This window comes from Leptonychotes weddellii, chromosome 15 (assembly GCF_054177405.1).
Source record: "Leptonychotes weddellii isolate Sample4059 chromosome 15, ASM5417740v2, whole genome shotgun sequence".
Lineage (NCBI taxonomy): Eukaryota > Metazoa > Chordata > Mammalia > Carnivora > Phocidae > Leptonychotes > Leptonychotes weddellii.
In genome coordinates, this window is record NC_138383.1 from 205,531 (window position 1) to 220,632 (window position 15,102).

A 15,102-nucleotide genomic window follows, 5' to 3' on the forward strand; every position below is an offset into this window, starting at 1 on the left:
GGGCCAGGCCACAGGCAACTGGGCTTTGTCCCCACAAGTCCTCATCTTGTTCGCATGGGATCAGTCTCTTTTATGTTGAGCGGTTTCTTTCTTTTTTGCAGCGTGAGGCTTTGCCACCCACAACACAAAAGAAGTGATCTCATGTAGTTTCTGTACTGGATTAAAATCTTTGTGCTGTGAGTGGCAAAACCTCACAGAGTAATGAGCTTTAATTACACCTTCAGGCTTGTTGAGAATTGAATTTCTTCAAACTCTCTGCCCAGAAGCCCTCCTATGAAAGCACTCCCTGGTTGCTGTTCTTTCTGTTTTAAACCAAGAACGGTCAGCATTTACATCGTTCATTATGAAATACTTAAGACATCCAGAGACAGAGACACGGAGGACCGACGTCCTGCACCCGGCTGCCTTTCCCAGCCCCTCAGCAAGGCCAGCGCTGTCCGGGGTGTGAGCAGTGTCTCCCTGAACAATATGCATTACCTGTTTAAAAACGTCATGTCCACGGTAGCATCCTGCCTTTCTCCCCGAAAACTGCTTTTCCGTTCAGCCTCTCGGTTGCCCCTTCATGCGTGACCTCAGGGTGCTGCCTGTCTCCAGGCCACCTCCTCCCAAGGCCTTTCTGCCGTCCTGCTTGCGGAGCGGGGCTGACTCCAGCCGGGCCGGCACACCCCCCATTCTGCGTCGGGGGCCGCGGCCACCAGGGGGCACGTCTGTGGGTTTGGGGAAACCGCTCCGCTCGCTGCAGCCCCTGCTGGGGGACACTGCTGCCCTGCAGCAAGTGAGGAGACTATCGAGGAATCTTCCTGATTGGGTCCGAACTTAAAAGCACCGGGAAAGATGGCATTCCTGAGCAGGAACAGGGCCGGTGGCCGGAAGTGCTTTGCGGCCCACAAAGCAGGTGTGTTTGTGGCCATCTCTAAATTGTGTCGGCTCATCATCTACCAGTGTCCGCAGAGCAGGCCCCGCACCCCCCAGCGGGCGCCTGAGCTCCTGGGGTCTGGACTGGGGCCCGCCTTCCCCTTGGTCACGTCCACAGACCCCTTGAGACATCGTGATGGGCATTTCCTTCAATCTGCACCTCACGCTGAGGAGCACGGACTGTTTAAAGAGAAGGAATACTCGAGAAGTGTCCCGACCCTGTGCTGACAGAACTCCACCAGGGCTGGGGACAGGAGAGGAAGCCGCTGCTGAGCCGTGCACATCCCTCTACTGGTGGGGACCCCACACAGTGCTTCCTGACATGGGCTGTCCCGGCACGTCCTCCACCTGAAAGGCGAAAACCGTCAGCAGTGACTCTCCGAAGCTCCCTGTCCTTCGTCGTCCTCAGGATTTCCCATTTACCAGAACTCACGTGCACGTCCCTGGTCTCTCGTTCCTAAACTTCCGCTTCTTGGGTGTTGCCAGAGTTGTGCGTGCCTGGCCGTGGGCTGGACCGTCTGGAGCTTGTGGAATGCTCTGGAAGCGCTAACGGCCGGGGTCGGGGAGCTACTCCCCGCCAGCCCCGGTGCGCCCACGGCCCAGCTGTCAGAACACCCAGCGGTCTGGGCAGCTGCTGCAGGAAGCGGAGCCGTGAGACCTCGCACCCGAGCTCACCGGACGTCGGGGTGACTGCATCGCCCTCAGGCTCCCCAGGGTCTGTGCCTGGCATCCCTCAAGGCCTCTGAGCACATGGACGTGAGAAGAGCACATCCTAGGGTCCACGTGGGGCTGTGAGGGTGGGTGAGGCAGTGCGAGCGCAGTTCGTTTGTTCGTTCCCTCATTCATCCATCAAGCCAGTACCTCGTGAACTCTGGAGAGAGGAGGTCCCCAGAACGTGCCCTGCTGTGCCCAGGGCTGGGTGGGGAGGGAGGTCTGGGCGCAGCTAGAGGCCCTGCCCACCTGGTTCACCGCCCCATTCCCCCCCCCAGGACCACCATCTGGACCCACCGTGTCCGCTTCCTGGAAGAACGGGTCCTGCCGCACTGGGCAGCTTTCACCATCTGGAACGCGGGCAGGCAGGGCCGCCGGCTTTACCGCAGCCTGATGGCCGGGACACGACGCAAGGTGGGCCCCCCTCCATCCAGCCCAGCAGCTCTGTCCCCCCGGACCCCCCGTCCCTGAGGCTGGTGTCCTGTGCCCCCCCCCCAGGTGGTTGCCTTCTGTGACGTGGACGAGAACAAGATCAGGAAAGGCTTCTATTGCCACGAGGACTCTCAGGTGTGTGAGACCCAGGACCCCAGGGAGGGCCTCGGTCCCACATGGGTTGCTCACACCACCCCTAGCTCTGTCCCAGGGGACAAGGAGGGGCCACTGCCCAGAACCTTCCTCCTTGGGGAAGGCCGCCTGTGCCTGGACAGCTGCAGGCCCAGCAGCAGCGGCCCCCATCTCCTGGGGGTCTCGGGCCCCAGAGTGGCCTGTGTCCCCGCCTGGCCCAGGTCTGTGCATCTGCCGTGCACCTCGGAGCTGGGCAGGGGTGAGGGGTCGGTCCAGCACGGCAGGGCGTCCCATGGGACTAGCATGGACCCCAGCCCACAACACCTCTTGTTTCTCAGGAAAGGCCTAAGCCTCGGGTTCCAATCCTGCACTTCCGAGCTGCCCGGCCACCTTTCGTCATCTGCGTGAAGCTGGTAAGTGTTAGCCATGGCCGTGGCGGGGGTCACATGACCGTGTGGCTGGTACAAGCCCCCAGTTGTGGGATCACAGACGTCTGACATGCAGCCAGACATCCATGCCCTTGCTTTGGGCCACCTGTCTCAAGCTGTACACTAGGGCGGGAGGCTGCCCAGGATGTTGGAAGAGGCCACCATGGTGCCCTCAAAAAATGGGCTACATTTCTGTAAGAGCAACTTTTTTTGGAAACTTGCTAAGTGCCAGACGTGGGGCACATTCCGGGGCCTCATCAGGTGCTCTGGCAGAGACGAGGGGCTGTGGGCAGTAAAAGCGTCGCTGAGAAGCACCTCTGACCAAGCACCGCGGCCTCCGCCCCCAGGGCTGTCCGGAGACTTCCCCCCCCATATCCTTGCCTTTTCCCTTGAGGTCACGGGCATGGGCGCTGGGCTGTGCTGCGCCCGCCTCTCAGCTCCATTGGGGTCACACGGCGTGAGGCCTGGGGCACGAGGCCGGGCTGCTTGCCCGTGTCAGGCTGGCCTGTGTGGCCGGATGACTGAATTCCTCATTCCCGACTAACATCCCACATCTGACCGCAGGCCTGGTCATTTCCGGCCTTGCAACAGGGCACAGCTGTGACGTTCCTGTGACTTTGGAGCAGGTGTGAAGGGTCTCGGAAGGTGCCCTCCATGCACACGTCCTCGTGAGGCCACGCGAGGGCTTGTCCCAGCCTATCCCGCCGGACAAGGGCTCAGTTGGGCGGTGCCCTCGGGCGCCTCTGGCCTTGTAATTTCCAGGAGCTCTGCACACTCTGGTGCCAGTCCTTCCTCGGTTGGAGTGGCAAATACTTCTTCCCACGTGAGACTTGCCTTTTCACAGGTTCTTCCAGAAAAAGCTTTTTTTTAAGATTGATTTTATTTATTTGAGAGAGTGAGCGAGCACAAGCAGGGGGAGTGGCAGAGGGAGAAGCAGGCTTCCCGCTGAGCAGGGAGCCCGACGCGGGGCTCGATCCCAGGACCCTGGGATCATGACCTGAGCCGAAGGCAGACGCTCAACGACTGAGCCACCCAGGCGTCCCAGATAAAGTTACTTTTAACGCAGCGGCGTTCATCAACCTTTTCCTTACGATGAACACTTTTAGTGTCCTGTTTAGGAAATCGTTCTTCATGGTCAGAAAGACATATTCTCGTGTACACACACATACAAATGTAAAGTGTCATCTTTTACTTTGGAGTCCCAGCTACGGGGCCAGTTTGGCTCAGCCCTGCCCCAGTAGGTCCCCCAGAGGGGATGGGGGCTGATGGGTGGCAAGGGCCCTGTGCTTTCTGCTGGGGGTCGTGGGGGACACACGCGGCCACTTCACCAGCTTCCAACCATGAGATTGGGCTGGAACCTCAGTCACCAGACACCAGAAGCCTTCATGGAGGCGGCAGCTTTTGCAGAAGGGAGGCAGAGTCTGTCAACATCAGGGAGGAGACCCGCAGGACACGCCTGCCCACCCCTGCGTCCAGCCTTGGGCTCAGGGACGTAAGCCTGCACACAGGAGGACTAGAACAAACCTGTGGAGGGAGGCAGGGAGGGGAGCATCCCTCTTCATTGGCGGCTGGTTAAGACCCCAACCTCTTTGGCATTGACTGGACTTTATTGAGCTGCCCACCATGTCTGTGCAGGGTGCCAGGCAGGACGGTGCCCCCACGGAGGGCGACCCCGCCAGGCTGTGACCCCAGAACGCAGACGTTGGTCCGGCAGGGGCAGTGGCCCGAGAAGGGCCCCAGGTGGGGCAGGAGGCGCGGCTTCGAGAGGCTGGACTCTGCCCTTTGCTATGGGGCCACTTTGGGGAAGCCCCCCAACTGTGGGAGAGGCTGTCCGGACTGGCCGTGAGGCAGACTCACTCAGGGCCCCTGGGCCACGGCCAGGCCCGCAATCCAGCCCCGTGGAACCGTGAGAGGCCGACACGTGTCATCCCAGGCTGCTCCCCTGGCGGGGGCAGGAAGGAGTCTATTGACATTTCTTTGAGTCTGGGTTCAGACCCCTGCAAAGGGGGGCAGGGGTGTCATGGGGGCCCCAGGACGAGGCACAAAAAGCAAAGCTGGTGTGCCCAGGGCAGATGGGTGAAGCAGAGCTGCCCGTGGGGGTCATTTCCTTCCCTTAGTCCTTGTGTCAGCTACCTTTTGCAGGGAGGGACCAAGTTTGAGCTGGGGGGTGTGTATGCCTCAGGGGACCCCCCCACCCCTCCCTCCCACTGAAGACCAGCAGGACATTGTGGCCAACTTCTCACAATGTTCCCCCCCCATCTCCAGCCCCTCTCAAGAGAGAAGTTCATGGTGGACCACGTAACAGGTGGCCACAGGCGACCACCCCAGGCCCCCTTGGGAGGGCCTCTGGGGGTCCCAGTGCGGGCTGGGGGAGGCTTGGATCAAGCCAGACATGCTGTTCCTCCCACAGGACCTCACCGGGGGTGCATTTGAAGACAACCTGAGGTCACTGCACCTGCAGGAAGGCCGGGACTTCCTTCACTTCAGCTGATGGGCCCACGGCAGCTGCCCCCAGGTACGTGGGATTGAGGGTGCTAAGGAGGGGTGGTCCACGGCCCTGAGGGGGAGCATGCGAGATGGGAGGTGTACCAAATGCCCAGCAAGCCCCCTTCCTTACGGGGCTGGCCCTTCACCTGCAGGGCGTGTGTGTGTTTTTAACCAGGACGTGGTTTACATGCAGCAAAAGGCAGAGCCGTGAGCCCACAGCCTGAGGGGCGTGTGTCCCTGACCGTCCCCTGCCCTGGGGGCACCGCCACCGCCCAGCGCATGGCGTGTGTCATGCCAGGAGCTCGTTAGCTCACGCTCCTGACAGACACCTGTGACGCGAGGACGACAGCTGCTGGGCGCTCGGGTCCCGCCATGGTGGACGTCTGATTCTGTCGATGTTGGGCAAACCCGGGGCCCAGTTCCTGGGTCTGACTTGGTTCGCGATGTGGAAGTACAGACCGGCGACTGAGGACAGAGGCTGTGTGCTCTGAGCTGGCAGGGCAGGCATCAGCCGGTCCCATGAGGATGGCAGAGGCTTGAGGGCGTGGGAAAGGGGGCTCCGGGGCCCCAGTGCCCTCCTCGCGGTTGGTCAGGGTAACATGTCTGGCCCCCTCTGGTGGGTCCCCGGTTGCGGGAGGGGTGAGTCAGGGAAGCCGGCAGTTATCGACGGTGTCCAGGCTGTTTCCGGCTGCTGGCTACAGGGTTACTGCTTGGCTTCCTGAACTGGCCGCTGCAGGCAGTGGGCAGGGCGTCGTGTTCGCGGGTGTTCTGGCACCTTGAGTCTCCCAGGCCTGGGAAACCCAGTGCTCAACCCGGCCGAGAGCAAACGCCATCAGCTGTGAGCGACTGCGGGTGATGTGGAGCCGGCTCGGCTTTGCCTGTCTCAGGACCCAAGCACCAAGGCCGCTGATGATGCTGTGTCCTTAGGGATTTGTGCCGGAGGCAGGGGTGACCCTGCTGGCAGGAACCCTGTGGTAAGGGCTCGAACGAACAAGGCAAGGATCCCGAGTGGGCTCCAGTAACCCGGAGCGGCCTCATGGTGGGGCTCGCGGGAGTCAGAATGAGAAGCCGGGGCTGCGATCCGAGTAATGGTGCAGGGGGAGCTGCTCCGAGGCCGGAGGACCCGGCATCCTGCTTCACACTCAGCGTCTCTTACGGACACCTTTGTTTTTATACTGAATACTTCCTGCCACTCTTGTCCGTTTTGCAGATCCTGCTTGCTTCAAACACTGCTCATCCTGTGTGCCCGCCGCTTGCTCCTGTTTGCTCAGCATACCCCCTGGGAGCTGCTCAGCCGGGACCATTTCCCACCCACACTTCATTCACCAGAGCAGTGTCTCCCACTGGGGCTGAACCCACCCCCAAAATCTAGCAACATCTGGCGGTAGTTTTGTTGTGCGAGTGGGGAAGGGGCTTTGCTACTGGCATCTGGGATGTTGCTAAAGACTAGCTCAGCGGCGCCTGAGCGGTGCCGTCGGTTGAACGTCCGACTCTTGGCTTCAGCTCAGGTCATAATCTCTGGATGGTGAGACTGAGCCCCACGTCGGGCTCTGTGCTCAGCATGGAGTCTACTTGAGATTCTCTCCCCCTCCAAAAAAACCTGGAATTACTCAGCCCCGAGTGCCAACAGTGCTGAGGCTAAAAACCTAGCTATGCGTTCGAGGCCTGTGTCATCTGGATGTGATCCTTCGGTGATGGTTTTCCCACGTATGCGGTTCTGCCCCGTGGACCGTTCCTTTCCCTCGCACAGCGGGGCCCCTGCGGTTAGGGGGTGGGCAGCGCTGCGGCCGCACGTGCGGGGTGTGCTCCTACCCCCGCGAGGGGTCTGCAGGCTCCAGCATCTGGGGACGAGCCCCCGTGACTCTCTGTACACACCAGTCAAATTCTTTCTGCAACCTCTCCTGTTTTTCTGGATAATTTCTTCAGCTGTGTCTAGCTGGTTGTTTAAATCCATCCAGGGAGCTTTTCCCCCCAATCTCTTGATAGTTTCTAGCCCTTTCAAAAACAGATGTCCTATTTTGTGACATCTCAGTCTTTTGGTGTCTGCTTCCATTAAGTCTTGCTAATAATTCCGTCTGTGTACTTTGTGACCCTTCTGGAGCGTGGGTCTGGGTTCTTTCCATTCTGCCCATAGAGATGAGCCCGCACACTTTCAGAGAGGTTTCTGCCTCTTCTGCCCTCTGTCTGGGAGCACCACCGGTTGGGGCGGCAGTTTGAGCACATTTGCGGGTTAGTTCTGAGAACTGCACAGGGTCCTCCAGGCGGACCTCCAGGAGACGCCTTCCCCAGCCCAGCTCCGGGGGAGATAGTGACGAGGTGCCGTCCCCTCATTCTCATCCGCGCTGCTAGGGCGCAGCCACCCAGGGCCCCAGCTCCGCATGGGCCTTAGGTCCTACCCCCACACTGCCACCGAGACGAGACTGCCCTACGTGTCTCAGGCTCGACAGACACGATGCTCAGGACCCAGTGCCTGCTCACGGGGAGGTTCGGTTTTGTGCTGTGCACGTGGCCCCTCCCAGCTCCCTGCGCACATTCTGTTCCAGGCACACTGGCTTCTTGCTCCTCCTCAAACTCACCGAGCTCTTTCCTTTCTGGAGCCACAAGGTGCTCCTCTCTGTCTGGTGCCCACCTACTGCAGAGCCCCTCCACGGCAGCCCCACACGCTGCCCACTGCATGTTGGCCCCAGGCACTGGTTGTGCTAACAGGTCTGCTCCTGGCTACACTCTAAGCTGTGAGTGTGTGGGGCTCCCCTCACCTAGATCTACCACCTGGGCCCGGGGGGCCCTCCGGGAACCGCAGCTGCAACCTGGTCAGGAGCTGACGTGGCTGAGGGCGAGCAGAGGCGCGGGGCCGTGTGCAGCCAGCGGGTCAGGGTGGTTCCGCTCGGGCTGCAGTCAGGCCGGCAGTGGTGAGGGAGAGCTGTGCAGTACAGTGTTGGGTCTGTGGTGAGCTCGCCCAGCTCCAGGTCTCCAAAAGGGCTTCTCTTTGGAATCTGGTGGATTTTTATTATTTATTTTTTTAAAGATTTTATTTATTTGACAGAGAGAGACACAGCGAGAGAGGGAACACAGCAGGGGGAGTGGGAGAGGGAGAAGCAGGCTTCCCGCCAAGCAGGGAGCCCGATGCGGGGCTCGATCCCAGGACCCCGGGATCACGACCTGAGCCAAAGGCACTCAACTGACTGAGCCACCCAGGCGCCCCTGAATCTTGTGGATTTTTAAAAAGACACTAAAAACAGTTCACTGTATTGCTTCTCAGAAGCGGCTTGCTTGGCTTTCTGCAGCTAAGGTCCAGACACTGCTCTGCGGGTACCGTTCCCCACCCCCCAGTCCTCTGGGACCCTGGTGTATGACCCCCGCCAGCCGAGGGATCTCTGACTAGTCTTCCATCTAAAATGGAGAGCTCCCTATTTATTTTTGAGAGGGGAGCATGTTTTAAGGTTTGAATAAAATGTAAGTTAATCCACAAAGTAACACCAGACTTTCTCTTTCAGGGGGTCTGAGAGGAGGCATAGCCCATGGAAGGTAAACGCTCCCACGAGTCAGCAGCTTAGCCCAGGCAAGAAAACCGCTCCCTGTGAAGGAAGCAGCAGCCAGGGCCTGCCAGGACCCATCGGCTCCCTCGGCCCCCACTGCCACACGCACCGTGGGGGCAGCTCGTTCCCCAGCCCAGACACCGTCCGTCCTCGGTTCATGGCCCCGACCACAGCACGGCCACCACCTTCGCCCCAGATGTGCCCGTGACGCCGTGGTCCAGGCCTCAGCCCGCGAGACAGCATACGGGGCGTGGCCACGTGAGCCCTGAGGTGGCGAACCTCCGTGCACGTCAGCCTTGCTGGCCTTTAGGTTAGGTCTGCTCGGGGCAGTTAGAAAGAGGCACTGTTTCGGGAACGAAGGAACCAACTGTGGAACTTCCCACATGGCTCCAGAGAACCCAGTATCCTAGAAGACCATCCGCCCGGGGCAGATGCTGGGTACCCACACACCTACCTCTCTAGCTACCACGAGCCTCTCCTGTGGGGTCACAGCCCGTCTCAGGCAGGATTCTTTGGTTGCACAAAACTGTGAGGGGTTGGTGGCCACGGGCAATGCCCACGTGTGCTGGGCACGACAGCGGGGCCGGGGGGGAGGGGAGGAACTTGGGACCTGGGCCCGGTCGCCTGCACCCCTCCGAATCAGTGTCAGAGACAGAGACACAGAACTGCTTAGGACATGATTTTATAGACGGGGGTTCCCAGGGACATGAAGACAAAAGCACCAACACCCAGGACACGTGTGAGGAAAAGCCACTGCTGTGGGGACGATCTCCAAGTCCCTCAGCGCCGCGTCCAGATGTCTCGTGCTGACCATCGTCGGGCTCCTCCTCTCTGCTGGGTGGGCGGGGGGCCTCAGCGGGTGCCAGGCTGTGGGGGACACAGCACAAGGTCAGACCGCCCCCCCGAGCCCTGTGGCCGACACGACCCGGGGAGCAGCGGGGAGGTCCCCGATACCCCGCCCCCCATTTTCATCTACCCGTGCGTCAGATTTTCCTGATAAAAGCATACACAGCACGTTTAGTTGGAAAGCCCATGTTGCGCTTGGCCTGCCGTCCCCACTCCTCACGGTGCCACCCAGGGGGCCCGAGAGAAGACAGGCACAGTCACCACACATGTGGAACCAGGGGGGAGCAGGAAAACCATCCCAGAAATAACAGCGTGATTCCAGGTGCCCGGAGGACGGAAGACTGAAGAGCTGACAGGACGCAGGAAGGAGGCTGCTCGGAAGGCTGGCAGGGGGTCACGTGCTGGGACGGCAGCTGGTGCCACCCTCCCTTTACGCCGCCGGGCGCCCGCGGTCCTCACTGGAAGACCCGCAGGAAAACTGAGATCAGACAAGAATCAAAGATGGCAGCCGTAAACCCAACTGAATCGTAATCACAGGGTAAGTAGGAGGACACAAAACACTCCCAACGAGTTGATAATTAAAGTAGATTAAAAACAGATAAGACCTAATTATCATTTATAAGCAGTCCACTTAAATGTAAGAAAACACAGAAAGGAAAACGTGTAAACGACAACCAAAAATCCAGTGTGGCCGCATTGCCATCAGACAAAGCAGACTGGAGGGCACAGTGCATTCTTACAGGCAGCGTATTTCCAAGTGATGGTCAGGTCACCAAGACGGTGGCATAAACTTAAGCCCACGGGCACCCAGTGCCGTCACTTGCGACATACCACAACGCCGAGACGTCAGAACGAGGAGCGGGCAGGCAGGTTTGGGAAGCCCTAAGGGCATGCGGGGAACAGCCGCATGTTCGCAGCCTCATCAGAGTGGAGCCCCCCCCAATGCGGAGATGGACAAATGCAGATTTGGCCTGGAGCAGAGGCTGCTGGAGCTCACCGCAGAGCGGAAGGCACGCCTGAGTGCCGACTCGACGAGCTGCCGGAGGCGGGTGTGAGCTAGCAGGAGGGCAAGACTCTGGGGGTGCCATCTTGGGGGGACCCCGCAGGTTCACCTGGTCATAAACCTGGAAAGCCCCCTGCACTCTGGCAGCTGACTGCTGTGAGTCGCACCTGGGCGTCTCCAGCACGAGGGTCTCCTGTCCAGGGGACAGGCCTGAGCCCATGATACCTACAGGGGGACAGCAGGGAGCCCAAGGCTGAGGTCTGCTCAGATGACTGCAAACTGCCCCACATCCTGCCACCTCTCCAGCAGGACTCCAGGGTCATGGCCATGGGTCCGCTCTCAAAGAGCACCCGGACCAGCACCCCCTCGGAGGGGGACAGTGCAGGGACGCCCCAGGCAAGGGCACGACGTGCTGGAGAAGTTCAAAGGTCTGGAGGCTGCTGCAGTACCAAACACACAGGGGCCCCTGCCAGACAAACACAGACCTTCACAGGCCTGAGGCCCACTTGCCTCAGTTCCTGCTACCAGCACAACATGTCTGGCTTTCAAGAAAAACTTACAAAACGTGCTAAGAGGCAAGAAAAAGCAGTTGGGAGAGATGGTACCAAAACCAAAACCAGACTCAGACGTGCAGAGTTGGAATGACCAGACAGGGTTTAAAACAACTATCGTCAATGTGCCAGGAGCTCTGATGGGGAAAGTGGGTGCCACCAAGGACAGACGGGCAGTGAAAGCAGAGGCGGAAAGTCTAAGGAAGAATCCAAGGAAATGCCAGAAATCACACAGTAACAGAAATGAAGACTAGACATCATCAGGGAAAGAATCCGTCAACCTGAAGATTGGTCAATAGAAACTTCCCAAATTGAAATGCCAAGAGAGAAAAGAAAGGAAAAACGAACAATTCCAAGAGCTGGAACAGTGTGGCATCCCTTCTCCAATCCATAAAGCACAAAGCGCTCCTGAGTGCTCAAGGCTGCAAGCCTCAGCATCACAGACATCAGTCCTTGCCAGGTGGACCCGCAGGCTCCAAGCCACCCTCGGCCAAATGCCTGGCTGGTTCCATGGTGCAAACTGACGAGACTATTCTGCAGGGGTTTCTGAAACCCTAAGGGCCAAGAGTCAAGATGGTCTTAGAAAAATAAAACTGGAGATGGAGTCACGTGAGCACCACGACATCCCACAAGACCCGCCTGTGTCTGGCTTACAGACAGAGATCCCGGAGGACAGAGGACCCAAGAGGAGAGCCCCACGTGTGGCCCAACTTTGGCCATGGTGACACTGGCCAGAATGGAGCTGCATGGACTGCGCACGGAAGACGCATCTGCTGGCCTTTCCCCAGCACCACATGCAAACGCCAGTCCAGAGTGGCCTCAAATCTAAATGTAGGAGACGAAACAATAAAGCTTTAAGAAACACGGAGGAGACACAACCTTAGAATCGGTAAAGACCTTGAACAGGCCCATGAAACAGAACAGAAAGGGAAGAAAGGGTAAGTTGGAACCTATGAAACCTAAGGATGAGAAAGCTGCCCCCAGAGGGGGAGATCCCGCAGACGCAGGTCCAGAGCCCATACGCATCAGACAGCCCAGAAAAAGCACAGAAGGGGACGCACATGCCAACAACCACAACGCACAGCACATGCAGTGCAAGCGCGTTCTGGAACCTGCCCACCAGCACCTGGGGCAGCAACCCTCCAGCCCAGCAGCAGCAGCCAGCCCAGGAGGCTCCACCCTCGAGCCAGGTGCTCGTCCCTCGTGTGCGCAGAGCGGGACAGCGCTCACTTCCGTATGGATGTTCTTGCTCAGTAAAAGCTCAAAAGCAGTCAGGGATCCAACCAGGGGAATATGGCCAGCGAGGCAGGTCAGGAGCGCCGTGGGGCCGAGGAACCGCCTCTGAGCCCAGCATTCACAGAACACACGGCTGTGCCCTGCACTGCAGCTCCAGTGGAGCCCACAGCGTGAGTCCACCCTGATCCCCTGCAAGCGCACACGCAAGAGCCTGAAATCTACCAACAGCCACGCAGAACCTGGAAGGACAGCTCGGGACCCTGCGAGCTCAGAAAACTGCATCTGCTGTGCACACACCAACGCCGTGGAAAAGACTAACACCTCACTGGGCAGCCCTGGAGACTCTGGGGGTGACAAAGTCCCCGGAGAGGATGGGTGTCCGGGGAGATGGTGATGGTGGAAACCAGACAGCGGCACTGAGGACCTCATGTGAGAGGAGCGAGCTCGGTCGCTGCCAACTCCGCTGAGGGCTGGCAGCACAGGACAGCCACCTGCCAGGCAGAGGGCCTGTCCTGGATGTCGTGCCCACAGGACACACCTGACACGGGCCTGGTGGGGACAAGGCAGGCGGGAGCCTTTGAGGAGGAGCCGGCAAAGCACACGAGGGGCTGGCGGGCTGGGGAAACACACCAGCCGGTCAGTACAACCCAGAATGTTCCAGACTCAAGCTCAGAATGGTGGCTCGCGTGGGAAGGGCCCCCGGGTCTCACAGGGCCGAGGGCCACGTGGTTACCTTGGGGACCAGCTGAGGTCTGGGCACGCCAAGGAGGTCACACAGGCGGTTCCGCTGGCCTCTCACGAGCGGGAGCTCCGCGTCCCTGGGGAAGAGAGGACAAGAGCAGCTTCAGCAGCGGGGACGGTCGGCTTGCAGTTAAGCCTGTCATGAGCCATAAACTCGCAGGCAACTGCCTGCCGGGTGCGCAGAACCCCAGCATCTTAGTTTCTGCGGTGGGGGGACCAGGGAAAACGGCACCAGGAAAACCCTCGCTCGGGTGTGGGTGATACACAGCCCTTGCTCCTGGCACCCTTCTGGGGAAACTATGGAGGAGGAGCCCCCAAAAGGGGGTGCCCCGTAGGGAGGCGTGGCCCCAGACAGGTGGCCCCCAGACTTCCAGAAATGCTGAGACTTGGAAAGGTGGGGTAGGTGGGTTTTTAAAGTTTTATTTGACCCCCTGAAAGCTGTTTATCCCTTTCATAAAAATAAAGATTAAATTATCTTTTTCTTTTAGAATAAAAAAACAAATTACTGTAAAATCCTTTGGCATTTCCTTCAACAGAAAGCGACTGGGTTGTGAGGAAAGAGCCCTGTGCGCCCCACGTGGGGAGGAAGGAGCAACCGGGCGCCTCAGCACCAGGCCCCCCTTCCAGGCTGTCTTAGAATCGCATCTGCTAGATGCCTTTGTGTTTGTGAAGTTGACCGCATGGCCGCGCACGCCGCAGGAAGAACCACGACTCTCTCCACAGACGCCGAAGAGAGCGGGCCCTGGGGAACGGGGTCGGGTCAGCAGCCCATTGCTCAGAGAGCGGGGGCACCCATGTTTTCTGTTCTGGAGCTTTCATGAGCGGCTCCCGCAAAGGCGTTCACTGAACTCCCTCATCCCCGAGATAAATGTCTCCCTGAGAACCCTGAGGAAGCCCTAGAACTAAAGACCCTTTTCTGTCCACACCCCAGCCAGGGAGCCGGCCCCTGAGGCTCTGTGCACAGCTCAGCCCTCTTAGGAACATCACAATCTCGAGAGAAACGCACATAAACACGTACGCGTGTCCTCGCCTGCTGATGTGAGCGTGGGGACCCTAACAGAGCCCAGTCCACCATCGGCACAAAGGCCCCTTACCACTGGTGCCTCCAGGGGCCACCTCCTGACCTCTCCAAGATGGGTGGGGAGGGTACGGGAGGGGTCGCCTTGTAGGGGTGCACCCGCAGCTGAGCGTGTGCCTGGACCGTAGTGGGTATCCCCCATGTGTCTGTTGGGACTCGTTATCCGGTGCGCCCCAGGCTATACCCTCCTGCTCTCAGACACGCTGCCCGTGTGCCCTCCTCCATTAGCCCTGGCCCCCATTCCTCACACGTCTTCAACCCTGCCGTCCCAACGCATCAAGTCTAAAAGCCGACAGACACCACAGGACACTGCACCGGGAACAAGTCTGGGGCCCAGCTCTGCCTTGAGGGACCTAGGAGAAGCCAATGGCCCTGGGTGCCCCAAGAAAGAACTGGATGTCGGGGACAGGGGGCACCTGTTCCACCCTTCCTGATGTCCCACCACGGCCTCCTGCCATGGCCACCATGCGAGCGCGTCCCCGCAGAGGGTAAACGGCCTCCTGCACCACTCCCTTCTTGGCACTCCTGACACTGCCATTCAGGGGCAGGGGAGCCATTCCTGAAGTGACCCCATCAGCACTGAGAGCCTGCGATGCTATTAAGTCAACGAAAGCAGCCCAACGAGAGAAACACCATCAGTGGTCAGCACCACCCACCTTTGCACTCTGAACATCTTCCCACCTAAACAGGAGGCGCCCCTTCCCTGCCCTGTGTCCAGGGGGCCTGCCCAGCCCCTTGGGTTATCAGTGGGGACCTGTGGGCAGACACAAGGTCACCACCTCCTCAGAGCAGAGGTGTCGAGGGCCGGGACCCCTGCTTTCCCTGTCGCTTCAGAGGGTTTGTGGGGGAGGCCTCGTGGGGGAGGCCTCGGGGACAGGAAGGGAGATTCTGGACATCCCCATTCACCGAGATGCCGCCCCTAACCCGGCAGGAAGACAGGAAGGGGCCTCGCACTCACCAGGCCGTGGTGCCCAGCACAGTCATGACCTCATCAAGGACGTCCTCA

The 15,102-nt window shown here is 59.5% G+C and overlaps 2 protein-coding genes across 9 annotated transcripts in view; one reads left to right on the plus strand and one right to left on the minus strand.

Annotated features, from left to right (window-relative positions):
• The window catches only part of QTGAL (queuosine-tRNA galactosyltransferase), an 86,801-nt gene extending 76,191 nt beyond the window's left edge, over positions 1 to 10,610 (plus strand). For 3 of the 6 annotated variants that reach the window (XM_081804169.1, XM_081804172.1, XM_081804173.1), the window contains 5 exons: positions 1,905 to 2,040; positions 2,125 to 2,193; positions 2,529 to 2,603; positions 5,029 to 5,133; positions 5,281 to 8,575. In XM_081804169.1, the coding sequence (XP_081660295.1) occupies positions 1,905 to 2,040; positions 2,125 to 2,193; positions 2,529 to 2,603; positions 5,029 to 5,109 (361 nt within the window). In that variant the 3' untranslated portion in view covers positions 5,110 to 5,133; positions 5,281 to 8,575. Of the gene's footprint in view, positions 1 to 1,904; positions 2,041 to 2,124; positions 2,194 to 2,528; positions 2,604 to 5,028; positions 5,134 to 5,280; positions 8,576 to 8,599 lie in introns of those variants that run through there. The other 3 variants (XR_014140315.1, XM_081804170.1, XM_081804171.1) reach the window with 3 other exon arrangements.
• Positions 9,308 to 15,102, minus strand: part of TBCD (tubulin folding cofactor D) — a 164,939-nt gene continuing 159,144 nt past the window's right edge. Inside the window, exons 38-39 of one of the 3 annotated variants that reach the window (XM_081804167.1) lie at positions 13,011 to 13,095; positions 9,308 to 9,508 (exon numbers count right to left, since the gene is read on the minus strand). In XM_081804167.1, the coding sequence (XP_081660293.1) occupies positions 9,494 to 9,508; positions 13,011 to 13,095 (100 nt within the window). In that variant the 3' untranslated portion in view covers positions 9,308 to 9,493. Of the gene's footprint in view, positions 9,509 to 11,773; positions 13,096 to 15,102 lie in introns of those variants that run through there. The other 2 variants (XM_081804168.1, XM_081804166.1) reach the window with 2 other exon arrangements.